At 56.5% G+C, this 25,699-nt stretch overlaps 1 protein-coding gene across 3 annotated transcripts in view; it reads left to right on the top strand.

Moving 5' to 3' along the window:
- BRD4 (bromodomain containing 4) overlaps positions 1–25,699 on the top strand; it is a 55,828-nt gene that overhangs the window by 27,056 nt on the left and 3,073 nt on the right. For 2 of the 3 annotated variants that reach the window (XM_058424761.1, XM_058424762.1), the window contains 6 exons: positions 145–273; positions 6,567–6,776; positions 7,474–7,673; positions 8,154–8,449; positions 9,792–9,902; positions 14,732–17,007. In XM_058424761.1, the coding sequence (XP_058280744.1) occupies positions 145–273; positions 6,567–6,776; positions 7,474–7,673; positions 8,154–8,449; positions 9,792–9,902; positions 14,732–14,742 (957 nt within the window). In that variant the 3' untranslated portion in view covers positions 14,743–17,007. Of the gene's footprint in view, positions 1–144; positions 274–6,566; positions 6,777–7,473; positions 7,674–8,153; positions 8,450–9,791; positions 9,903–14,731; positions 17,008–19,249; positions 19,303–19,411; positions 19,782–20,538; positions 21,127–24,298; positions 24,412–24,499; positions 24,663–24,788; positions 24,920–25,046; positions 25,253–25,331; positions 25,579–25,699 lie in introns of those variants that run through there. The other variant, XM_058424760.1, reaches the window with a different exon arrangement.

Below are 25,699 nucleotides of genomic sequence, written 5' to 3'. Positions count from 1 at the left end.
GCCTGTCCCCCCACTAGAGTCTTGACCAAACTGAGGGCCAAGAAACCAACTTGCTCCTCTAGGCAGCCCTTTCATCTGCTGCCAGCCACTTCTCCGTGGTCACATGGGCAGACACAGCTAACAGGGACCTGTCTTGTTTTCCAGTCTAAACTGGAGGCCCGTGAGTACCGTGATGCTCAGGAGTTTGGTGCTGACGTCCGATTGATGTTCTCCAACTGCTATAAGTACAACCCTCCTGACCATGAGGTGGTTGCCATGGCCCGCAAGCTCCAGGTGAGGCTTGGGAGGGCGCAGCCACCCTCAGCAGAGCAGGCTGAGGTCCTCGTGGGAGCAGACCTCTGTGGGCCTTGGCAGAGTTTTTTTTTCCTGTCACTTTCCTTGGGATAATGCCATGTTGCTTTAGAAAAGTGCTTAAGTCAGCCTAGTGCATATATTTTAAGTTGGGGTTATTCAATTAAAGCAGAGTAGGTGTTCCACTGCAAGCCCCCTCCCCCATCCTCCCCCAGCACTCATTTGCTTTTGGCTGGAAGAGCGGGTGTGTGCTGTGCATGGCCCCGTCTCTTCTACAAAACACACCTGTCTCAAGTGGGTTAGGGGTCGGGGGCACTCTTGCCGAGAAGGTGCTGTCACAGTTGTGAGCTGAGGACATCTGCACTGTGGACATCCCTCCACCAGAGCCGTAAGAGCCTTCTAGCTGCAGAGTGGTTGTTTCCACATGCCACAATTCTGATGGGGGGTCCTGGGCCACTTCCTTCAAGTTGAGAGCCTGGGTGGTGCACAGTGTGAAGTACATGTGTGGGCGGGGAGGGGAGATTACAGCATAGATGTGTAAACTAACTCATTTTTTTAAAAAAGGAAAAATACCTAAGTTTAAAAAATGGCTTTCTTTGATTAATAAGATTGGGTTAAAAATTTTGGAGAATAAAGTCAATATTTAGTACTATCATCATCATCTTTTCTATTTTTTTTGTTTTAATTATTGGAGACAGGGTCTCGTTCTGTCACCCAGGCTGGAGTGTAGTAGCACAGTCATAGCTCATGGCAGCCTCTGCCTTCCGGGCTCAAGCGATCCTCCCACCTCAGCCTCCCGAGTAGCTAGGACTACAGGCTTGGACCACCATGCCCAGCTAATTTTGCCTCTTTTCTTTTCTTTTCTTTTCTTTTTTTTTTTTTTTTTTTTTTTTTAAGAAATGGGGTTTTCCCATGTTGCACAGGCTAGTCTGGAACCCCTGGGCTTAAGTGATCCACCTGCCTCGGACTCTCAAAGTGCTGGGATTAGAGACTCATCTTCTTTTTTAAATTCTTTAAGACTGTAGATAAATGATCATAAAAATTCCCAGCATCTTCTCCCCAAGGCCATGGGTTGCTTCTGTTCTCAGGGTCAGAGCCATCATGAGGTGCTGATGTGCTCATTGTAGGCCTCAGCGGGCTTCTGTACACCTGGCTGTCACAGCCATCTGCTTCCAGGGCAGAAGTGAGGACTTGGAAAGCCTTTGGTGTCCTATGGATCCGTGCCAGGCAGAGCCCCACTGCCTGCCTGCTTCCCAGCTGCGCTAGTTCCTCATGTTGTCCTAGACTTCCCACCATAGCACCCCGTACCTGCTCCCACTGGACCTAAGGCACTGTCTCTTCTATTTTCTGTGGATCAGGGGCTGCCTTGGGTTCAGAGGACATGCGCTCAAACTCTTGAGGTAGGATAAACACTTCCCTTGTGAAATTTGTTGATCTCTTTCTTACTAGTATGGATGTGGCTCTTGTTATTTAAATGCATGCTCAGGCTTGGAGCTTTTTATTTCTACTTTTTTTAAATTTATTTTCGGAAATGGGGTGTCATTCTGCTTACTGTAGCCTCAACCTGCTGTGCTCAATTGAGCCTCCCAAGTAGGTAGGACATCAAGCGTGTGCCACCATGCCTGGCTAATTTTTGTATTTTGGTAGAGATGGCATGTCACTGTGTTGCCCAGGCTGGTCTCAAACTCCTGGGCTTAGGTGATCCACCCGCTTCGGCCTCCCATACTACCAGGATTACAGGCATGAGCCACAGCGCCTGGCCTGTTTCTTAGTTTTACTTTCTGTGACTTGGGGAATTGTTGCCCTCTCTTCATTTTGGTGTTGTCTGTGTGCCTTCTTCACAAACAACATTGCCCCTTCATCATTCATGTTTGCATTTCCCATCCTTGAAGGAGTTCAGGCTTTTTAATTTCTTTCTTTCTGAGTGCAGGGCAATCTGTCACGCACTGCACCTCCGGTTCCCCCATCTTCTGCCTCAGCCTCTCGGTACTGGGATGCAATTTTTTTTTTTTTTATTTTTAGTAGAGACGGGGTTTCACCGTGGTCTCGATCTCCTGACCTCGTCATCCGCCCGCCTCAGCCTCCCAGAGTGCTGGGATTACAAGCGTGAGCCACCGCGCCCGGCCTAATTTTTGTTTTTTTGTAGAGACGGGGTTTCGCCATATTGGTCAGGCTCGTCTTGAACTCCTGACCTCGTGATCCGCCTGCCTGGGCCTCGCAAAGTGCTGGAATTACAGGCGTGAGCCACCGTCCCTGGCCAGGCCTTTTAATTTTAATGCAGTTTTTGTTCTGGGCCACCCGGTGACAGTGGCGCCCTCAGATTGGTGCCTTCAGCTCCTCCATCACTCCCTCTCTCCCACTCTCTTGAGAAGACAGGGGCACAGCTTTTGCTCATACTACTCACGTTGATACCCATGCCCTTCATCTACCCTCACAGGAAGAACTCAGCAGAAACAAATTCTCTCCCCGCACCAAAGGTGACTGTTTTGAGCTACTTAGAGAAAGAAAAGAGAAAGCACCCTCTGATGTGTTCTAGCCCTTCCTTCCTCATTTTTGTCTAATTTTTTCTGTCCTCTCCGGACACCCTGGAGCCACGTCCTTTTCACAAATTTTCTCCAACAAAGATTTTGGGGTTTTAAGTGGTTTTTTTGCATTTTTCTCCTTCTGGGAGGGGAGTAAGCCTGCCTGAATGTAGAGTTTACCAAGGCCACTGGGATGTCTGTCACACCACAGACCCTGCAGCAGAAGAGTTTCTTCCTACACACGGGCTTCAGGTGCCAGACTGGAGTAGACACAGGCCTCAATCTCAAGGGGGCCCAGTGCAGGCAAGGGGTAGGGGGTGCTGTGGGTGGGCTGCCTCTGGCCCAGCCTGCTTTGCCTGCCCTTGGGAGGGACACCTCTCTGCCAGTGCTTGGTAGAGGTGTTTCTGTTTGAGCAACAGAGTTGATGGTGGAGGGTTCCAGAGCAGGCTTCTCTTCAGTGGGCAGTTGTTTGTGGCATTTCAGGCTTTGTTTTTCTTCTACTTTCTCTACATCAACAGGTAGAGAGCAAATTCTCCATCAGGGAAGGGGAGGGACAAAGCCCCAGCCCTTGCTCACCTCTTCAAGAGCTGTTGGGACCTGCTTAATTGGGTCTCTTAATTTGGCTGGGCCCAAGAAGTGGGATTATCTGGAAAGTTACTTGGAAAAGGAGCCACTTTATTTTTCTCTCTGAGCCTCTAAATTCTGGGGTCCTTGAGAAAATCTGTGTTCCACAGCTTGACAGTTGAGATACTTGTCTGAAACCAAGTGAGGTGTGCTGAAACTTAGAAGCATGGCCTCAGATCCAGACCTTCAGAGGAGTGGGGTGTAGGTTATGGGATGCGGGGCAGGGGGCTGGGCCTCAGCTGGGTCTCAAGAGACTGTCAGCCCAACAGAATGCCTGCACTCCATGTTCCCTGGTGGGTGCTGGTGCCTGCTACCCCTCACCATCACCATCACCATCACCATCACCATCCTCCCTTGTGAGAGGCTTGCCCTCGGTGCATCTTGAATCGGGCTTTACTGTCCTCTCGCTGGCCCCACAGCACCCCTGACTGTGTTCTTTCACCCTTAGGTCTCAGCACACTTCCAGTTCATGGCAACCCCTTGCTGCCCATGTGTTCATTCGCCTGTTTCCAGCTAGACCGTGAGCTCCTTGAACAGGGAGCTCGTCATTCCTGTTTACCATCAAGCTGGTACTTGGGGACATGTGACTGTTGCAGCCACACAACAAGGTTTTCCTACAGCAGCCCTGGGCCCACTGGCTTGTGGGTTTCCCAGGATGCCCCCCACTCAGGCTACAACAAGAGTTCTCACGTCCAAGAGACAGGGAAGGATGACAGGGTCACACAACTGGACACGCCAGGAAGCTGGCAGTTCCCAGTCCCGCCAATGTTAGTTTCTCATCCCAGCTGGCTTTGTGTCTTGTATTTTTTGCTCTTTGTTCTTGGGGCCTTTGGAGAGCCAGGGCCATGAGCACCCAGGGAATGGAAGGAGGACTCAGAGTGAATGCCACACACCCCCACCCCAGCATTTACACAACAGTCATCACCTGGTGGGGAGGAACGAGGACATCCTCAAGTCTCGAAGCTGGCCCAGGCTTACAGACCAGTTCGCTGAGGTAGCTACCACTCAGTAGAGGGTACTCCCTTTGTCCTGGGAGGCATAGCTGATTATCTCCCTTCATGATGTCCTGGCACTTCTGAAGCCCACTTCTCTAACCTGCTTCCTGCTGCTTGGCAGCAGGCCTGGCTCTTCCAGAAGCTCATGTGGCCCCAGCTGCCTCTTGGAGTCATTTTGGGACTTGAGACCACCCACATCCAGGGCACTACCCACCTGGCACGTAGCTGGGTGCTGCAGGGCTAGGGATCTGTCTTACTCTCTCACTGGGGCCTCCACTCTGATGTGAAGCCCCCCACCTTTTCCTCCCTGGGCTCCACTCCTGGGAGGCTAACTGGTGATGGCCTCTGGTCATCCCTTCTTGTGTATCTTCTTCCTTGCCTCAGACCTGCTCAAGGAGTTATTTCTGAATAAAGTTATTTGCTGGGTACAGTGGCTCATGCCTGTAATCCTGGCACTTTTCATTGTAGGCCACCTTGTGGGAGGATCCCTTGATCCCAGGAGTTGGAGACCAGCCTGGGCAACATGTCAGAACTCCGTCTGCACAAAAACTTAGCTGGGCATGGTGGTCTCAGTTACTCGGTAGGCTGAGGCAGAAGGATCTCTTGAGCATAGGAGGATGAGGCTGTAGTGAGCCATGACTGAGCCATTGATTGCATTCCACCCTGGGCAACAGAGCAAGGCCCTATCTCCAAAAAGAAGAAGAAGAAAGAAAGAAAAAAAGTTATTGGGCCAGGCACAGTGGCTCACGCTGGTCATCCCAACACTGGGAGGCTGTGGCAAGTGGATCTGTTGAGGTCAGGAGTTTGAGACCAGCCTGGCCAACATGGTAGAACCCTGTCTCTGCTAAAAACACAAAAATTAGCTGGGCATGGTGGTGTGCGCCTGTAATTCTAGCTACTTGGGAGGCAGAGGTTACAGTGAGCTGAGATTGCGCCACTGCACTCCAGCCTGGGTGAAGACTGTCTCCAAAAAAAAAAAAAGTTATTGGCTAAAGGAAGTCATACTCCGGGTGTCCTGGAGGGGAGGGAATCAACACCACAGTTGTATAGGATGCCTGCTCTAGCAGTGTGGGAGAGGAAGCCTCAAGGAGTGTTTCCTGAGCCATCAGGAGGGGATTCCAGGGCCGTGGTCCTCTCTGAAGCACTGACACGCATTTGGGGGAAGGTCCTTGCCATGGTGTGTTTCCACAATGATCAGTTCATTCTTGGTTTAAAGCGGGTCCCAGAATCCTGCTGGGAAGCCAGGCCTGTGCTTCTGCCTCTGTCCTGAGCCATCACTGGATTGAGCACAGCGCCCCTGGGGTAGGGCAGGGACTTGCCAGACCCCAGTGTCCATGCATTGCTGCTGTTCCCTGAACTCCATGACCCCACGTGGTTCCATCTGATTGCTGGATCTTAGGGTTGAAAGGTCTTAAGGTCTCCTGCGCACAGTGGCTCCCTCCAGTAGCCTGTCCTCAGTGCCCCACACCTGCTGCCTCAACCTCTCTTACCTTGTCCTGCGTGTGCTGGAGATGCCTCCTCCAGTGGTGCAGCCCTGCTTGGTTAAGTGCTCCAGAGGCGATCTGAGGAATGAGGAGACCGACTTAGACCCGTGTCTGCTACAGCAGAGCCTAGTCCCCTAGAGGAGGTGCGCTTGTGGCAGGCACATTCCCACCGGGGACCTCTGCACGTGCTGTGTCCTCTGCCTGGAACGCCCTCTCAAACCACAGACGACTCCTGTTCCCCCCCACCCCCATGCATCTGGCGGAAGCCTCGGCTAACTGTTTTGGGGTTTGGGGATGCCTTTGGTCCAGTACCATCTGTCAAGCACCCCCAGACTTCAGTGAGCTGGCTATCTTGGTGGCCTGGGTCTCATTTCCTTGCCTGGGCTGTGTCCCCCAGGGAGTGAGTGCCCGGCTATCTCTGGACCACCTTGTTCTTCAAAGTGAGATTTGAGAGAAGAGTGTTGCAAGAGTTGTCAGAGGCCCTCGGCTGGCCCTTGCCCCTGTCTTGGCAGCAAAGAGACAGGATCACCATCCTCTTTCGCCCTCGGTTGCTTTCTGTTGAGTTGGCCCCAGCAGCCAGTGAGGACAGGTGATGCTAGGCCGTGGCCTGGGTACCCAGCAGCCCTCACAGCATGTCTTTCCCTCACCAGGATGTGTTCGAAATGCGCTTTGCCAAGATGCCAGACGAGCCTGAGGAGCCAGTGGTGGCCGTGTCCTCCCCAGCAGTGCCCCCTGCCACCAAGGTTGTGGCCCCGCCCTCATCCAGCGACAGCAGCAGCGATAGCTCCTCGGACAGTGACAGTTCGACTGATGACTCTGAGGAGGAGCGAGCCCAGCGACTGGCTGAGCTCCAGGAGCAGGTGAGGGCATTGGTGGCTCCATTCTTAATCCCCAGAGTCCGTGGACCAGGGTGGCCTCCCCAGAAGTTTCTAAGAGATGTTCTTGGTTCTGAGTTCCCAAGGGAGCAGAATTCCCACTGGACCACCTGTGGCCTTTTCCCCTTTGCTAGGTCAAGTGCATGTTGATCATACACATATGTATGATAAATGTGTTGAGCTTGCGGTTGGGGATGGGGAGGGACATGGCCATTTTCTGGGCAGAGAGGAGGTGGCTTGATCCTTTTAATATCTGGAAGGAGGGGGTTGAGCCAGGATGTTCGTCTCTCCTGGAGCTACTTGTTTGCTCCTCTCCCTATAGCCAGTCATCAGGCCCTTCGTGCCTGACGTGTCTGTGTGCTCTTACTTAGCTTCTTAGGGGCCCTCCTGGGATCAGGATGGCCGTGAGACTTAGTGTCTGTCGGCTTGATCAGCTCCTCTGGTGAGGAGGACACTGGCAATCTTTGGAGTTGAGTGAATGAGTAGAGATAGGCTTGTTAGGAATCTGGTTAACATGACAGGCGCAAAGCTGGGGGCCTTCCCTTCCCCTGCTTCCCCTATGCCCACACCCTGATGCCCCAGGTGCGTGCTGTCGTATGTTTTTTGGAGCAGACGCCTGGATCTTGGGTGACAGGAAGGTGGTCTCAGCCCTGAGTGTGTGTCTTGCCTGTCTGGTCCACAGCTCAAAGCCGTGCACGAGCAGCTTGCAGCCCTCTCTCAGCCCCAGCAGAACAAACCAAAGAAAAAGGAGAAAGACAAGAAGGAAAAGAAAAAAGAAAAGCACAAAAGGAAAGAGGAAGTGGAAGAGAATAAAAAAAGCAAAGCCAAGGAACCTCCTTCTAAAAAGACAAAGAAAAATAATAGCAGCAACAACAATGCGAGGTCTGTGTCCCCTGACTTTGCCCTGGGTGGGGATCCTCCTTCCGGGGCCTGCTCTGAGACTGTGTGGGTCACTGCCCCTCCCTGTCCTCGCTGGGTGCAGAGGCTGCCCCTCTGCAGCCGTGGCTCCACAGGCCAGGCTGGTGGCCACTTGCACACAGGACTTAGCTGCACTGTCTCTGCCTCTTTCTGTAGGATGAGCCTTCGGAGCTCACCATGTTTGGTTGGGGAGGATAGGCGGCAAGGATGGGGCTGTAGCGCAACCCCCACTTGGGCAGCCTCCAGTCACAGTTTGCTTCGGTCTCCACTGGGTGCTCCCAGAGATTGAGTTGCCCATGCCCCGTTTCCTGTGAAGGCCGGTGGGTGGGGGGTATGGGAAGGGCACCCCCTGCACCCCTTCCCCCCAACATACATGTGGAGGAATGAGTGCCTGGCTTCCTCAGGGGGCCTGTTCTTGATGGTGTCTGCATCGTCCCTTCGTAGCAAGAAGGAGCCAGCGCCCATGAAGAGCAAGCCCCCTCCCACGTATGAGTCAGAGGAAGAGGACAAGTGCAAGCCTATGTCCTATGAGGAGAAGCGGCAGCTCAGCTTGGACATCAACAAGCTCCCCGGCGAGAAGCTGGGCCGCGTGGTGCACATCATCCAGTCACGGGAGCCCTCTCTGAAGAATTCCAACCCCGACGAGATTGAAATCGACTTTGAGACCCTGAAGCCGTCCACACTGCGTGAGCTGGAGCGCTATGTCACCTCCTGTTTGCGGAAGAAAAGGAAACCTCAAGGTGTGCTTGGGCCCCCTGGGCATGGGGGTCCTTCTGTGGGCACCCTCAAAGTAACTTTTCCCTCCTTACTCAGTCCACTCTCTCTGCACCCTTTTTTTTTTCCCCAATTATAATATCTGTGTTCTTTTTTTTTTGGGGGGGGGGGGGGACGGAGTCTGGCTCTGTCACCCAGGCTGGAGTGCAGTGGCGCAATCTCAGCTCACTGCAAGCTCTGCCTCCCGGGTTCACGCCATTCTCCTGCCTCAGCCTCTCCGAGTAGCTGGGACTACAGGCGCCCGCCACCACGCCCGGCTAATTTTTTGTATTTTTAGTAGAGACGGGATTTCACCGTGGTCTCGATCTCCTGACCTCGTGATCCGCCCGCCTCAGCCTCCCAAAGTGCTGGGATTACAAGCGTGAGCCACCGCGCCCAGCAATATCTGTGTTCTTGACACAGAAACTTCCGAAAGGTTGTGACATCTCACTCACCCCTAGGCTGTCAGTGCCTTTCTAGATCTCTGACTGGTGGTGTCTGGGGCCCCTCTGCACCTTGTTGCTTGCAGCTGTGTTCTAAGCCGGAGCTGCTTTCAACCCAGGCTGCCTGCTTCTGAGTCTTCCTCCGGCCTCTTTGGGGAAGGAGGAAAGGCGGGTCTGCAGGGTCCCAGGACCTGTGTACCAATGCGTTTATGCAGCACTGAGCCAGCCTCTGTCCCTCTCTAGCAGGGACAGTTTGGTGTGGCATGCTTTCTGGACTCTTACAGGCAGCCCTTTTGTGTCACACAGCTCATCCTGGCCTACGGCTTTCCTCTGAGGACTTAAGATCGGTGTCAGGGCATTGCATACAGTCTTTGTCCCCAGCCCAGACTGGCTCCTGGGGTCCTTGGGCCCCTACCTGGGGCACACCACATGATGATTCTGGCGTGCCTCTGAACATCTTGTGTTGAGAGACCCTTGGGGGTGTCTCTCCCTGCCTTGCGTTACCTCTGGGCAGCATGTTCCTTTTGGATCCTCTTCTTCCCCTGCTAGAACAGTAACTGGGAGAATCCAAGCCTTATGCCCAGCGGTACCTTGTGTTAGGAAATTATCTCTCCGCCTGGTCTCTTGAATCCTTGATAAACCCCCCAAAGGAGACTTTGAGAGATTGAAGGAACCTTGAAATTCCAGTATAAGCAGTCTACCCATGGGAACTGTGGGACCACATGGGTTCTGGGAGTGGCAGCTGGCAGTTGGGAGCAGCCCCTGGGCCCACCGTGCACAGGCTCCTCACTGGTCCTTCCTCCAGATGGATGGGGTCTGCTCATGGCTTAGAGCGGCTTCCTGGGCCACAGCCCTGCCTGACCAGCTCCCATTGCTTGGGTTGCAGCTGAGAAAGTTGATGTGATTGCTGGCTCCTCCAAGATGAAGGGCTTCTCGTCCTCAGAGTCGGAGAGCTCCAGTGAGTCCAGCTCCTCTGACAGCGAAGACTCCGAAACAGGTTAGGTGACTTGTGTCCTACGTGTCTCACCAAACTCCTCCCACCTATGCCTGGCACTAGCTCGGTCCTGTGTCTAGGATGCTAGAGCCCAGAGACGGCACTCCCAGAACTTGCTAGGTTCCTCTGTCTGCCTGTCTCTTTGTTAACTGTCTCCCTGGGGCCATGGATAGCCCTGCACTCTGTGCAGTAGTGTCCGCTCTCTCAGCCTGGCCGTCATGCTCTCCCTGCCAGGGGCTGGTCATGGAGGATGAATGGCCAAGGGCGTTGACACTGCAGAGCCCTGGATGGTGGGCGGGGAGGCTGGGCCATGAGGACTGTGGGCGTGGGGGCCCAGGCTGTGCTGTTGACCTTGATGTGACCGCATCCAGCTTTCTGCCCCAGAGGAGACTTCGTGTCCCCAGGGCCTTCCCCGTATCACAGTCATGTGCAGTGCGGCCGCTTCAGGGAGACGCTTCGCTGGTTTCTGGTGGATGTGGAGCAGACTGCAGCTGGCCAGCCACATCACCAGTCTGCTGCTGGCCCTGCCATCACCTGGGCCCTGGCCATTGACTGCCCGTCCCCAGAGTGTGCTCGTTGCTGTGTTGGCTGCTCCTGAATCTGCCCTAACTCCACACGCACCTGGACTTGCGTGTCCCTCCTGCAATTCTAACTAACAGTCCCTTCCTTCAAGCCCTGTGGGTCTGCATGTTGGACCCCGGGTTCCCCATTAGAGCCCACCTTCTGAGCAGCAGCCTCAGTGGGAGGTGGAGGCAGGTAGCGATGCTGTGGGTACCAGGTGGGAGTGGAGAGGGGACTGCTTTCCTCCAAGTGTGCACTTTCCTCATTATTCTCAGGGGCGCGCAGATGCTCAGGCTGGTGCAGGGGAGAGGCTAGGGAGGGAGCCATGGTGCCCAGGAGGCCTGGTGACCAGCCCCTGCTGAGAGATGGAGCTAACATCCTGTGTTTACAGCCAACGGGGTTGCCGTTAGGCTGGTGCAGCTGTCAGTGAGCTGGCGTGCTGCAGACCACCTGAGAGCTGGCCCTAGGGTCTCAGGCAGACTGGGGAGTGGGGATCCACAGTGGGAAACCTGTGTTTTGGCAGTAGACTCCTGCATGTTCTCCCACATGCCTGTCCCTTCCCTGGGATTTTATTCTAACTAGAAATAAATGCTAACCCTCAATAATCAGTGCATATAAATAACTTGATTGTGCCAAGGAAGATTGAGGACCCCTCACCGCAGCTGGGGAGAGCCATGTTGCTCTGAGGTGTGTGTGCACAGATGGGGCGGGGGCAGGTGGCACCTCAGGCCTTGTCAGTATTCCTCTTCCCTTGGACAGCCTGGTGCCCTCTGCTTCCCAGGTGAGTGAGGAGACTTGCCTTGAAGTGGGCTGAAGGACCCTCCAGGACTCCAGATGCCCACATTCTCTAGCACAACTGCATGCAGAATGCCCTGGGCAGCTCACTGGCCCCCTGGCCTTCCCTGTCGCCATCCTTCACCCTTTCATCTCTAACCGTTACTCTCCCCACACTGCTTTTGTAATCCATCAGCCAGCAGGAGGCGCTGCACCCCATGGCTGCCCAGGAAGGGCTGGCTTTGCCACCCGAAGCTAGGGCCCCCACTCGCAGCAGAGTGAGTGGGGTGAATGGCTGTATTCTTGGATCCAATTAGCATTCCTGGTGGCCACTGACTTTTCACTTTCCGTGCCAGCCAAGCCTCCAGCTTGCCTTCCTCTGGGTTTTTGCACCTCCTGTTTTCTAGTTGACTTCTCCTACCCGGGGTTTTGTAGCCTTTTCATCTGAGGATCTGAGTGACCAAGTGGAAACCCCAGACGCTGAAATTGTCAGGGGACCTAATTAACTAAAATGACGTGGCATGGTCGTAGCGGGGTGCTGCTTTAGCCCTCACAAGACAAGACACCTTAGAGGGCAGTGGACATCACATCCTGATTTCCAGTGTGTGATCATGGCCTTTGCCCTTGGCCTCCGCGGCCCTCTTCTGGGCTCCTCTGCTTTGGGAGAGGAGTTGGGAACGCTCCTGGTTTCCTGAGTGAGTGCCCCACACCCCTCCTGCTGCTGCCGAGATTTTATTATTTTTTTCACTCCCCCACTTTAAACAAAGTGGAAAGATTGTGCAACAAGTAATCTGAGAGTCCTGGGAACAGCTGTCCTGGCGGGAAGGAGGGCGAGATTTACAGTCTCAGAGCCTCTGGCTCCCAGGCTCCCAGGCTCTGGCGGCCCAGCCCTGGCCGCTCGCGCAGCTGCCTGGGCTCTGGCCTTCCCCTCTTCCCAGGCGCCCTCCCCACCTTGGGTTTTGCCTGGCTCCCTTTTGTCTTCCCAGTCCTGGTCAGCAGTGGCTTTCCTTTGCCTTCTGTGTGGACTGAGTGAGCTCTGTCGTGGGCCAGCAGGGTGCTTCTGCTCTCAGGAGGGGCCGCTGCGAGGGTTTTGTGTGGCAGATCCCGAAGCGGGAACCCACACCTTAGCCCCAGTAAATGCAGCCTTCTGCTGCCCTGTCCCGCACAGGACTCTGCACTCTCAGGGTGGGGGGCAGATGGGGTGTAGCTCCTTCAGCAGCTGCTCTCCTGGGTCCAGGAATCCCGGCAGCCCTGATGTCCATGGCCAGTTACAGGCAGCTCTGCCTTAGCGGGGGAGTGGGTCAGAGTGGGGGAACATTATTTCCCTTTGGTCTTTTGGGGCCTAGTTGATTTGCAGCAGCGCCCCCCCGCCTTGTTCTTGTGTTTCCATTTGGATTGGAGCCGAAATTCCTGAAAGGGCCTATTTTTGTCACTTACACTACGGGGTTAGTTCCGCTGACATGGCCCTGAGACATGAATCACCAAAAGAAAACGAACGGAGTCACTAGATTGAAGCTGGGGGGTGTGATACATGAACACCCCTCTTGGCAGCTATCCATAGACCGGGATGCTGTGGACTGATTCAGGCGTGGGGTGGTCCTCTGGGGCCAGGCTCCAGTTCAGGGAGCCACGGAACACAGGCAGGAGGAGGATGGCGGGGGTAGGTGCTGCTTTCCTAGCTGTGTCCCAGGCCACCATGTATTCCCCACCCTCTGCCCCAGCAGCATGCAGTGCAGTGGGCCAGCCCTATCACTTCCTCTGATTCCAGCTATTGCTTGGGCTGTGGTCTTTGATTGAGCTGTGATTCCAGCTAAAGCCTGGAGCTACTTGAGGGTTCTGTATTGAGACAGGCAGGGGTAGGGCACAGATGCCGCCACCCTCCCACCACCCCTAGGGCATCTGCAGACCTGGGTGGAGCAGGCTGGAGGAAGACACTGTCCCAGGTGGGCTGTGGACAGTACTGTGGCTTTGCTGTCATTAGCACTGGGGTTAGGTCTGCCCAGCACATGGGGCAGGGCATGTCCTAGGAATCTTCTAGCTTTCACTTGTCACATTGCTGACATCTGGCTCTTCCCAAGTGTCATGCACAGGTCTTTGTGAGCATAGGAATACCCCCTTAACCTCAGCTACCTGGGCTGGGACAGGGTCTCAGGGAGATGTGAGAGATCCTCCTGGGCTTTGGTCTGGTCGTCTAGTTATAGCGGGAGCACAGTCCAGCTATTTTAGCCTCCTGGCTTCCTTTTCCCAGGATTGGAGCGTGTGGGTGTTTCTTAATAGCTCCAGGGGAAAAAGGAATGCTTGATGTTTTGGAAAGATTTGAGCTGGGAAGTGCAGACAGAGGCCATGGGGCATTCTTACCACACAACTAGCCTCAGCTTCCTGACCCCCAAGGTCTTTGAGGGACTTAGTCGCATCTCCAGGCCTGCTGCTTGCCTGCTCCAGAGTGTGGCGCTTACCTAGGGGATTGGTGAGGACCCTGGAGGTGGGGGAGTAGGAAGAGCCTTGAAGATGGGGCGGTAGCCTTTCTGTCTGCACAGCCAGGTGACTCCCCCCACAAACAGCCAGCATTTGCAGCTGGAGGGATTCTGGGGCTTCATGGGCGGGTGAGGGCGAGCCTTGTGGAATGTGGCCCAGAGTGAGAGGCCGCCAGTGGGCGGGTTTTTCCCATGCCCGCACTCAGGGGCCAGGGAGTAGCACGTTGGTTGCATCCGTGACTCCAGCAGAAGCATCCACTGTGCTGCATGGGTGGGAACAAGCCCAGCGCCCTTCCCTGGTCCAGGGAGGCATGTTGGATACCCCAGAAAAGGAAAGAAAGGACAAGACTTTATTCCTTAGCCTGTTTCTTTTTCTTTTTTTCCCCCTCCTCAACAGTGTACATAATAGGTTCTGCTTTTTAGAGTTTGAGCTTTTTGTTTGGGGGATCTGGAGGAATGCAGAGATGAGGCTGTTTGCTCTTTCCCCTCCACTGGGGGTCCTGCATTCTGGTACCTCCTATCTTGTGGACCCAGGAGGAAGGGCTGGCATCGCCTTCCTGAGACTAGACAGTGCACAGCCCCTGGGTGAGATGAGCTCAGAGTCAGCAGGGGCCTGATGGGCTTGCCACACCTGGCTGGTGGGACAGGGCAGGGGCACCACTCAAATTCAAAAGAGGCCACTTGAGAGCAGTAAAGGAAATGCCGGCGTGCGCTCAGGCAGGGCACACGTGGAGCTTGCTAGTGGGAGCCAGGACCACTCTCTAGAAGCTGAGCAGGCTGGGGGTGGTTTCCGAGGCATCCATGCGTTCTGCCTCCGTGACCTTCCTAAGGGGGCGGTGGGTCTGTCCCTACCCAAGGTTAGCCAGGCACGGGGCAGGGCTCCGGTCTCCAGTGCCATTCTTGTGCCCATCAGCCACCAGGGCGCAGGAGGTTGGCTCAGTCTGTGGTTCTTCTGTTCTTGTGACTTAAATGGTACATTCCACACCATTTCTCTCACACTGGTTTCTCTCTCCCTCTACGTAGGTCCTGCCTAATCATTGGACACGGACTCTTAATAAAACGGTCTTCAGTTCCAGATTCCTTCCCAGCAAGCTATAGCTTAAGTCCATTTTCTTCCGTGAAAGGGACAGGACTCCATCAAGTTATGGAATTCCTCAGAGCCCTGGGCCTGTCCCCCGGGGTGGATTAGTCATGTCCAGCAGCACACGCCTAGTCCCGCCTTCGGGAAGGCTGCCTGCCTGGCCAGCCGCCCGGGCCTCCCTGTGTAAAGACTGCCTGGCTGTCCTGCCCAGCCTCCCTGGTTCTCTGGGGTCTTCCGGGTGGGTGGCATCTCCTGGAGGGTGATGACAATCCCCAACACATGCATTCATGTGGTGCTGCTCTGTGTGCAAAGCCAGACCCCAAGTATGTTTTCCCTCTTTGTCCCATCCCTCTTTTTCTGGGACTTTGGACCCTAACTACTTCCCTCCTAAACCTTGCAGTGACATCAGTCCAGGAGAGCTCTCGTTCAGTGTGCAGAAGAACACTGACCTCTAGAGCTGTCCTAGATAAGGAGTGGGAGCTTTAGAGGCAAGGCCTCTAGACCCTGGAAGGCTCAATGAGGCTCTTCCCCCAGCATGCTTCTCACTGATGCCCTGTAAGGCTCGAGCCACCGCTGACTCTGAGCCTTTTGGAGTCTTTCCTCCTTCGTCTCCATTGTTCCCGTGCATTTCCAAAAGCTTAAGTTGCCTGGCGGGCATTTTCCCAGTTTCTTTGGCCTCCGTCTTCTCAAGTCACATAGGGAAAGTACCTCCTGGAACCAGGCTGCAGTGTGCAGGACGTGCCAGGCAGGCACTGGTGAAGGGCCTTGGGCCCATCACCCCTCCAACCCCACCTCACCCCACCCGCCTCCTCTAGGGGGGTGGGTCTGGGCTGGTGGACCAGAGAGGGTGTCACAGACCCTCAGGGACTGCCCCATGGACACCTCTGATTGGTGTTAATGGTGTGAACATTTTCCCCGTCTTCAGTCCCTTAGAATGACGACAGCCCCTGGGGTTGGGGCAGGCGAGGGTGTCCACATCATCCAAGCCCTCCCAGAGGCACAAATAGGCTTTTTTGCTCTAAAAATAAATACCGGCCCTTTTTTGGTCACAAATCCAGCATCTCAGCAGAAAACTGCCTGACATGAAAAGTCCCCTGAGGAACTGCATCTGCGTTTCAGGGGCTTTTCATTTTTTCTCCTTTTTTAAAGTGTAGATTGTGGGTGCTTCGTAAAGGCCTGCCTTCTTCTGGAACTGGAAGTGGGCTATCACCATGGGCAAGCCCTCGGGTGCCGGCTCCCCACCCGCCTGGGAGCCCTGGCAGCTCTCCTCAGCTCCTTGGGCTTGAGCAGCTGCAACTGCCCCAGATTCGCTGTGGAAGCAGGGGCTAGCCGTGGCCTCACCAGAGCCTCCCGGGGCCCTGCATTGATGCTCAGGAGTTCCTGGGCTGCTCTTGATCCTCTCTGGGCATCCGGCTTCCAGTTAAGCTCCATTTGCCAAACAAACTATTCTGAGCTGCCCTTTGGCCTGTGCCTGATGTGTTCTTATTGCAGTCCCGCCTGCCTCAGACAGGAGCAGACGGGAGAGCCTTCATGCGCAGATTCCCACAGGACAACTGGGGAGCTGCCGGCATTGTCTTTCTGGGAAGATTCTGCTTTCTTGGACCAAATGGCAAGCCTGGATTCCCAGTGTCGGGCCTGCATGCTGCCCCCGACACACACAGACACACACACACACACGTGTGCACATGGGCCGTAGCCACACACACACGGGCCATAGCCACAGGCCAGCTCTCCTCCAGGGTCCTTTCAACCTTGCTGTCCAGGGACCTTGTCCTTCTTGCCCGTGGGGCTTCCATCTGGCAGAGAACGCTCAGGGCTTGTTGAACTTGAAAGCTCGTTAGACTTAAGCTGTCACCTGTGCTTGGTGCCCCAGGAACAGCCAGAGAGGACAGTGTCCACTCACTTCTCCTTGTTGGCAGCCTCCTGTGCAGGAAGTGCCAGCCGGGCCTCGACGCACCAGCTGGCTGTGGGTCCTGAGGAGGGGCGGGAGGCAGCCGCTCAGTGCAGACGGGGACTCCTTTCCTCTGCCCTTACCTTACCCTCCATTACCTCCTTCACTGGAGTGGGGCTGGGGGGTGGGTGGAATCAGTGTTTTAATCGGATTTTTAAAAAACATTTTATTTCTTTGTACAATTACCATCATATGTAAAGATGAAATTTGTGTTGAGTTGAAGATTGTCATGGAATAAAGATCACACCGTACTTGAGGCCATCTTCATGTAACCCTTTCTAGAGAGTTTTGTGTGGGGGTGTCTTGGGGCTGGTGTGTTGTGAAGCTGTGCACTTCCTGTCTTGTCTTTTACTGGTAACTGTGACAGAAGGCTCAGACCACGTGGGCCAGATGGAGTACCTCTACCACCAGCCTTTTAGGCATCTGGTCCTGGGGGTCTGCCGTGCACATGCTGCCTTCTCTCCCCCACTTTTTAGGCCTGCCTTGCCTGAGGGCCCCAGAGACAAGTCCTCAGGATATTCCCTGTGGCCTTTCCAAGGCAGCTGAGACATGCCTCCTGGAACCCCCCTTTGTCCCTACATCTCCTCCTATGGGCCTCTGCTCACAGCCTGCAGACTGTGAGGGGTTAGAGTGACCATCCCTCTTTTACAACCAAAAAAACAAGGTTTCTTCCAAGGCCACGAGACAACAGGCGAGCCCCAGCATGTCCTTCGCTTGCACACACACTTTCTCCCTCATCTCTACATGTGGACACATCCCTGAGGCTTCTCCTAGTCAGACTTCACACGATGGCCCTGCTTCTTCTCCCTACCTTCCATCTTCTGCCCCAGGTCCCCCCCAAGACGTGCCCAGCATGCCCCCAGACAGCGTGGCTCCATCACCTCCTTGCACTGGGAGAGAAGCCTTGGCCTTTTCTTCCCGGTTCCCTAGTGTGCAGGGTCCCCCTGGTCCTGTGGCTGCTAACCTCTGCAGCCAGTGCTCCTCCCACCACCACCACAGCAGTCAGACTCCCTGTTGCCCTGACACTACAGATCTACTCAAGCTTTCCCTTCTGGCATGTCTCACCCACAACAGTATCTCTCACCAGATGTCATACTCTGACCCAGAGCCTCCTGAGCCCTGTATGCAGGTTTGAGGCGGGGCCCCAGGTTCCCCCGTGTCCCCAGTTGCAGCCCCTGGTCATTTGTATGAGGACGTGTGTCTGTAGCTGCTGAGGTCTGTGTCTGTGTCTTGTCTCGCGTGGAGTGGTGAGCTCTTACAGGGCACAAGGTCCTTCCCCATTCCTTTTGGTGGCATGCTGCACTGAGGGCCACGTGCCTCACAGAAGCTTAGCGTGGCCCTCCACGAAGCAGATCCAAGTGGAAGGAGCCTGGATTTGGGCAAAGCATGTGTCCTCCAACACCAGCAGCAAGAGGCAGCACCCTGACAAGGAGCTCAGGCGAAGCCAGGCAGTGCCATGAGGTGCTTCTGAGTGACAGGAATCCAAAAGGCGCCATATCATGGGCCCGGCCTCCCATCTGGTGGCTGGCGACTATGTGACCTGCCAGCCCATGAGCACTGGCCAGGGCTCATGTCCCCCTCTGGGGCTTGTACACCATCCATGTTTGGTGAGGGAACATCCAACTGGCAAAAGTCCCTTAGTGTAAATCTCTGGGGTGAGGACAGAGGTGGGCACGCTGGCTCTCGAGTACACCTCGCAGGGGCAGACACACCCTGGACCCATCCACCCCACTGTGGTGGCAAGCTGTTGGCCCACAGGAGTGGGGGCTCATGCTGCCTTCTGTCTGCAGCATGGTGACTGTGTCCCAAAGCAGGGACTTCTGAGGTCCGTCTACCTCTTTAGTTGCTGGTCATTCCCAGGAGGCCAGCGTGCTCCTTTTTTTCTCCCGGAGTGGGCTCTCTGTGCTCTCCCTTGCCGGTATGTTCCTCACCGTCATGTGGCTCTCTCAGCCCCAGCTGAGCCTCTCTGCTTCCCTTTGGAGGGTGGAAAGGAGTGGGCCTTAGAGGGCCATGCAGTTGGAGGCCCCCGAGAAGCTGCTTTTTAGCCATGTGACCCTAGACAAGTCCCCTCCCTTCTGAAGCCCCACTTTTCTCAACTGTAAGATGAATGTGACCATTGCAACCATCACAGGTTGTTGGAAAACTGAGCAGGTTGCTGTCCAGGCCATGCACTCAGTCACTATAGTGAGTGACTGACCCTTGAGTAGTGGGAGGCGTTGGGCAAGCTCTCAGCTTCCGGTGCAGCTGTGGTGATCTGAAGCTTGGCAGGGGAGGCTTTTTCAGGCACAGTCCCTGCTAGGAAAAGCAGCAGGCAAGTGGGTAGGTGACACCTCGCATGTCTCTCCCTCTCCTGTGATGACCAACTCATCCCTCATTGAACTCGGCTGCCCTTTCTCAGGGTCACTGGTCCTTCTCCTGAACGTGCCCTGTTTTCTCGTTTTTCTCCATCCAAGGCCAACTCACTTACCTTCTCCCCCAGAGCCTCACTACCTTCTCTTTTCCTCTGCAGAGATGGCTCCGAAGTCAAAAAAGAAGGGGCACCCCGGGAGGGAGCAGAAGAAGGTACATGGGCTCAGGGGCATCCTTCATTAGGTGGGACGTTGGGTCTGGCCCGAGCCGGTTCTGCCTGCCTGACATCAGCCTGTCTGTCTGTCTGTCTCTCTGTCTGCAGCACCATCATCACCACCATCAGCAGATGCAGCAGGCCCCGGCTCCTGTGCCCCAGCAGCCGCCCCCGCCTCCCCAGCAGCCCCCACCGCCTCCACCTCCGCAGCAGCAACAGCAGCCGCCACCCCCGCCTCCCCCACCCTCCATGCCTCAGCAGGCAGCCCCGGCAATGAAGTCCTCGCCCCCACCCTTCATTGCCACCCAGGTGCCCGTCCTGGAGCCCCAGCTCCCAGGCAGTGTCTTTGACCCCATCGGCCACTTCACCCAGCCCATCCTGCACCTGCCGCAGCCTGAGCTGCCCCCTCACCTGCCCCAGCCGCCTGAGCACAGCACTCCACCCCATCTCAACCAGCACGCAGTGGTCTCTCCTCCAGGTGAGCCGTGGCCTGCCCCAGTGTGGGCTGAGACTCCTTCCTGCCTCGGTGTGCCCATGTGGTGTCCAAGCACTCTAGCTGGGCAGCCTCTTAGCCTCAGCTGCTCTGGTCTTTAGAGGGAAGATCGTGGCTTCTCGGGGCCATCTTGGAAGTTAAAGGAGATGCCTCAAGACAGGTCTTGCATGGAGTTATTAACACGTTGATTGAGAAGATTTTTGTTTTTGTTTTTTAAACACCTGACATCATTTGAGTAACAATCTAGATGATTTTGACTTATTTCTCCTGCTGGGCCAGGCATCATGTTAGAAGGGAAAAGCTGGGACCCCTCTGCAGCTTGTCTCAGGGGTTGGGGGATGCACTCATGCGATGGGATTCCTCCCATGGAACCTGGACAGCACTCACCTGGGGGATATGGGGACAGGGCCACCTTCCTGGGAGCCTGGGGAACGGCTGGGCAACAGCCAGGCAAGTGAGGGACCAAGCTCTGCACTGAGACCTGAAGGGCCACTGTGAGCCTGGGGAGCAGGATCTGGGGACACAGAGCGTAGGGCAGGACGACACTGCCCTAAAGCTCTCTCTGGAAGCTGTTTGCTGCTCTGGAGTTTGTGGGAGGCCACGGTAGGTGGGGAGGGAGTGCCAGTTTGAGGGAGGCCAGTAGGAGGCCACTGGAGTCCAGATGAGGTCAGGATGAAGCAGAAAGGCCAGGCTGGGGCCACAGGTGCTCAGGCCTCACCGCCTCGGTGTTGTGTCCTTCCAGCTTTGCACAACGCACTGCCCCAGCAGCCATCACGGCCCAGCAACCGAGCCGCTGCCCTGCCTCCCAAGCCCTCCCGGCCCCCAGCCGTGTCACCAGCCTTGACCCAAACACCCCTGCTCCCACAGCCCCCCATGGCCCAACCCCCCCAAGTGCTGCTGGAGGATGAAGAGCCACCTGCCCCACCCCTCACCTCCATGCAGATGCAGCTGTACCTGCAGCAGCTGCAGAAGGTGCAGCCCCCTACGCCGCTACTCCCTTCCGTGAAGGTGCAGTCCCAGCCCCCACCCCCCCTGCCGCCCCCACCCCACCCCTCTGTGCAGCAGCAGCTGCAGCAGCAGCCGCCGCCACCCCCACCACCCCAGCCCCAGCCCCCGCCCCAGCAGCAGCATCAGCCCCCTCCACGGCCCGTGCACTTGCAGCCCATGCAGTTCTCCACCCACATCCAACAGCCCCCACCACCCCAGGGCCAGCAGCCCCCGCATCCACCCCCGGGCCAGCAGCCACCCCCGCCGCAGCCTGCCAAGCCTCAGCAAGTCATCCAGCACCACCATTCACCCCGGCACCACAAGTCGGACCCCTACTCAACCGGTAAGTGGCCCTCACCCATAGACTCTAGGGAGGCTGGTGCTGGGCCTATAGTTGTGTCCTCAGGAAGCCAGAAGGGTTAACTCATGCTTCAGGCTGCAATGAGTTCAGAGCTGAGCCTCAGCTTGGAGGGGGACCTGGAAGGGTCATTGGTGCTTTCTACAGTGTGTTTATCAGGTGTCTCTCTTGCTTGCGAGTTGAGATCACCCAGAATAAGGCCCCTCTGGTCCCTCTCTTGAGTCAGGAGCACAACAATGCTAGGTGACTTCTCGCTAGGTGGGGAACTAGGAGCCCAGGGGAGGTACCTGATGCACTTCGGGGGGTCAGGATATGCTTCCAAGAGGCAGTGATCACAGACAGGTAGCAGCTAACTTAGAAAGCAGAGTGAAGAATGAAGTTCAGGGAGAGCCAGAACCATGGTGGGGAGCACTGAGCTGGAAGCTCAAAGGCAGCTCAGAGCCCGCCCGGGACCTGTCCTCGTCGCCTGTTCCCAGCCTCCAACCCAGTCCAGGCCACCCTTTTCCCATTGACAGCATTGGTCAGGCCACACCCTCTCACTTTTCCTGGGCGCTTAAGTGTCAGTAACCAAAATGTCCTGGCTGGCTCCGGCAGGGGACGTTCTGGTCAGTGCCTCCTGATGTGGTGCTGCAGGGTTAGGGTGGAGGGTCCTGGCCTCAGCAGTGTAGATGGTGCTGCCTGTCTTGGGTGTGTACCGGGTGCTGCCTGCAAATCGAGCAACGAGGCAGGGCTGTGATTACTCCTAACCCAGCAAAAGCTGCTGGATGTAGGCCGGGCGCAGTGGCTCACGCCTGTAATCCCAGCACTTTGAGAGGCCAAGGCAGGTGGATCACCTGATGTCAGGAGTTTCAAGACCAGCCTGACTAAGGCCGGGCGCGGTGGCTCACGCTTGTAATCCCAGCACTTTGGGAGGCCGAGGCAGGCGGATCACGAGGTCAGGAGATCGAGACCACGGTGAAACCCCGTCTCTACTAAAAATACAAAAAATTAGCTGGTTGTGGTGGCGGGCGCCTGTAGTCCCAGCTACTCGGAGAGGCTGAGGCAGAATGGCGTGAACCCGGGAGGCGGAGCTTGCAGTGAGCCGAGATTGAGCCACTGCACTCCAGCCTGGGTGAAAAAGCGAGACTCCGTCTCAAAAAAAAAAAAAAAAAAAGACCAGCCTGACCAAGATGGTGAAACCCTATCTGTACTAAAAATACAAAAATTATCCGGGCATGGTGGCAGGCACCTGTAATCCCAGCCACTCGGGAGGCTGAGGTGGGAGAATCGCTTGAGTCTGGGAGGCAGAGGTTGCAGTGAGCTGAGATTGTGCCACTGCACTCCAGTCTGGGCAACAGATTGAGACTCCATCTCAAAAAAAAAAAAAAAAAGTTGTCAGGTGCCAAGTAGATCGCTGCGTGCCCTGAGCCAAGAACAAGCTGCCTGTCCTCCCTGGGAAGCACTGGTGTTAGGCCTGGCAGCTGTGCAGCTGTGCCTGTTCTCATGCGAAGCAGGGCTGGGCTCCTGTTGGGGGTGATAGACAGGGGATGCAAGGCATTTAGAGCCAGCACTCGGGTGCACCAGGCACCTACCGGGGCTGAGGCAGGTCTACTCCAGCCAGCTCTACTTCAGGTCCCTGGCCCTGACCCAAGCCCCAGCAGGCTAGGATGGGGCATCAAGAGCAGTACGGATTGGGGTCCTACTAGGGGCTTTAGGCCAAAAGCCAAGTTGTTAGACTCCCAAAGAGACAACAGGCATTCCTGGGCCCCCAGCCAGCTTTCAGGAGTCATCCATGAGCCATTCTCTGAACCCACCAGCAGGCGGGCGGTTTCTATAAACCACAGCTCCTGGAGCCTACTGTTGCCCAGGTCAGCCTCAGCAGGTGCTGAAGGCGCTGCTCTAGGTGGGTGGGAGGCTGTTGGAGTCATGTGCCTGTGGATCCCTGGCAGGCCAGACCTGGGGCCCTCCAGCACTGAGTGGAGATGGCAGTGCCCAGAGTGGTCCCGATGTGCTAGAATTGGAGGAGACATCAAGGCCAGGAAAACCAGCCACACAGGGCAGTGAGCCTCGGGGACAAGGTGGGCCTGGCCACCATGTGGGCTCCAAGCAACTGCAGTGTCTTCTGGAGTTAGGAGTGGGTCCTGGCTCTAGAGGGGCAGGAGGATCTACCACACCTGGGGCATTGTGGTTTGCTCCAGGCCTATGAAAATAGATGCCTCCAGCTAGCAGGGTTCCTGGAGAACCCAAGGGTGCCTATGCTGGCAGACAGTGGAAGGAGATGGGCGTGAGGCTAGGCTGGGAGCAAAAGCGTTGCAGAGAGGCAACCTCCTCTGTGGACAGTGTGGCTTGTCCCGAGCCGGAGCTAGCCAAAGGGCGGTGAGGCCCCTTGCCTGCAGGGATTCCGGCAGAGAGAGGCCACGTGTTGGATGGGTAGGACTCAGCTGCTCCAGCTGCACAGTCCCGAGGTGCTGGCTCACTGTGATTGAGGGCCCAGTAGTCCCTGTGGCTGCTGGATCCTTCCCAGCCTTGGGTTGGATGCAGGTGTCAGGCTGGCCTGTTTCCTAAAAGAGACAGCTCCAGGCCCTGTTCTGCCTGCTCCCCACTCAGCCCAGGTGGAGGCCAATTCCAGGCTTCCCTCTTCCGTAGGGCGTGCAGGCTGAGTGGGGAATAGCTCCATGGGGAGGGTCCTGAGCATCCCCACTCCCAGGACTGGGTCTTGCACCCCCTGCAATCATCCAGGTGGGCCAGGCTAGTTGGCAGGAACCCAGGCTGAGCTTTGTGGGTTTAAAAAGTATTAGGGCCCAGGCCCTGCCAAGCCCACGTGTCAGGATGTGTTTTCCACAGCATCCCAGATGATTCTGATATACACAGGAGGGTCAAACACCAGGACTGGTGCCACAGGGCCCCAGAAAGCTCTGCTGCACACCGAGTTATGCCCCACGTGCAGGAGGACACGGGGCACTCAGCCCTTTGGGGGAGGGAGGGGTCATGTCCTCACCAGGCCCAGTCACTTGCGTGGGTCTTCACCCTTTTTGAGCTGGGCTGATGGACCCTTGTCCCAGGGCCTGGGCGGCACATGCGAGTTCTCCATACAGCCCATCTTTTCCTTCCTGACAATTCTCTCAGGGCCAGCAGCTCTAAGCCAGCCCCTTGACACCTTCCTTGTCCCCTCTTCTAGCTCACCTCCGCGAAGCCCCCTCCCCGCTTATGATACATTCCCCCCAGATGTCACAGTTCCAGAGCCTGACCCACCAGTCTCCACCCCAGCAAAACGTCCAGCCTAAGAAACAGGTAACTGGCAGGGCTGGGCCATAGTCCTGTGGGCCAGGGCCAGGGGTGCCTGCCTACCTCACCGGCCGCTTTGCCTGTGCCACCCCAGGAGCTGCGTGCTGCCTCCGTGGTCCAGCCCCAGCCCCTCGTGGTGGTGAAGGAGGAGAAGATCCACTCACCCATCATCCGCAGCGAACCCTTCAGCCCCTCGCTGCGGCCGGAGCCCCCCAAGCACCCGGAGAGCATCAAGGCCCCCGTCCACCTGCCCCAGCGTGAGTGCCCTCCCTGCCCACAGCCAGGGCTCAGGCCCGTGTTGGACGTGAGCTTGCTGTGGGACTGGTGGACCGTGCCCCGCGGGGGTGAGGTGGGCCAGGGCCCACTGGCTGTTTATGTTCCAGGGCCGGAGATGAAGCCTGTGGATGTCGGGAGGCCTGTGATCCGGCCCCCCGAGCAGAACGCACCGCCACCGGGGGCCCCTGACAAGGACAAACAGAAACAGGAGCCGAAGACTCCAGTTGCGCCCAAAAAGGTCAGGATGGAGGTCCACGGGTGTCGCTTGCCCCTTGGCCCTGGAAGGTGCCATGCTGGGCACACCCCCTGCTATGCCCTTTAGGCACAGCAGACCCCTCACCCACCCCAACCTCTCTGTTCTGCAGGACCTGAAAATCAAGAACATGGGCTCCTGGGCCAGCCTAGTGCAGAAGCATCCAACCACCCCCTCCTCCACAGCCAAGTCATCCAGCGACAGCTTCGAGCAGTTCCGCCGCGCCGCTCGGGAGAAAGAGGAGCGTGAGAAGGCTCTGAAGGCTCAGGCTGAGCATGCCGAGAAGGAGAAGGAGCGGCTGCGGCAGGAGCGCATGAGGTGGGCGAGGGCTCTGGGTGGGGCATGGGGACTCCTGGGGCCACACCAGTCCCCAGGCTGACTGGGATCCTCTGCCCAGGAGCCGAGAGGATGAGGATGCGCTGGAGCAGGCCCGGCGGGCGCATGAAGAGGCACGTCGGCGCCAGGAGCAGCAGCAGCAGCAGCAGCAGCAGCGCCAGGAGCAACAGCAGCAGCAGCAACAGCAAGCAGCTGCGGTGGCTGCCGCCGCCACCACCCAGGCCCAGAGCTCCCAGCCCCAGTCCATGCTGGACCAGCAGAGGGAGTTGGCCCGGAAGCGGGAGCAGGAGCGAAGACGCCGGGAAGCCGTGAGTCTGGAGGCCTGGTGGGGACCCTGGTCTAAGGATTAGCTCCTGGGGGAGTTGGGAGAGGGGGCTGGAGCCTGGACAGGGAGGGGCAGCGGGGGAGTCCAGTCCCTGCTGGTCAGCA

The sequence above is a fragment of the Hylobates moloch genome, unplaced genomic scaffold, assembly GCF_009828535.3.
Source record: "Hylobates moloch isolate HMO894 unplaced genomic scaffold, HMol_V3 SCAFFOLD_12, whole genome shotgun sequence".
NCBI lineage: Eukaryota > Metazoa > Chordata > Mammalia > Primates > Hylobatidae > Hylobates > Hylobates moloch.
This window is presented reverse-complemented; position numbering and strand designations above follow the sequence as displayed.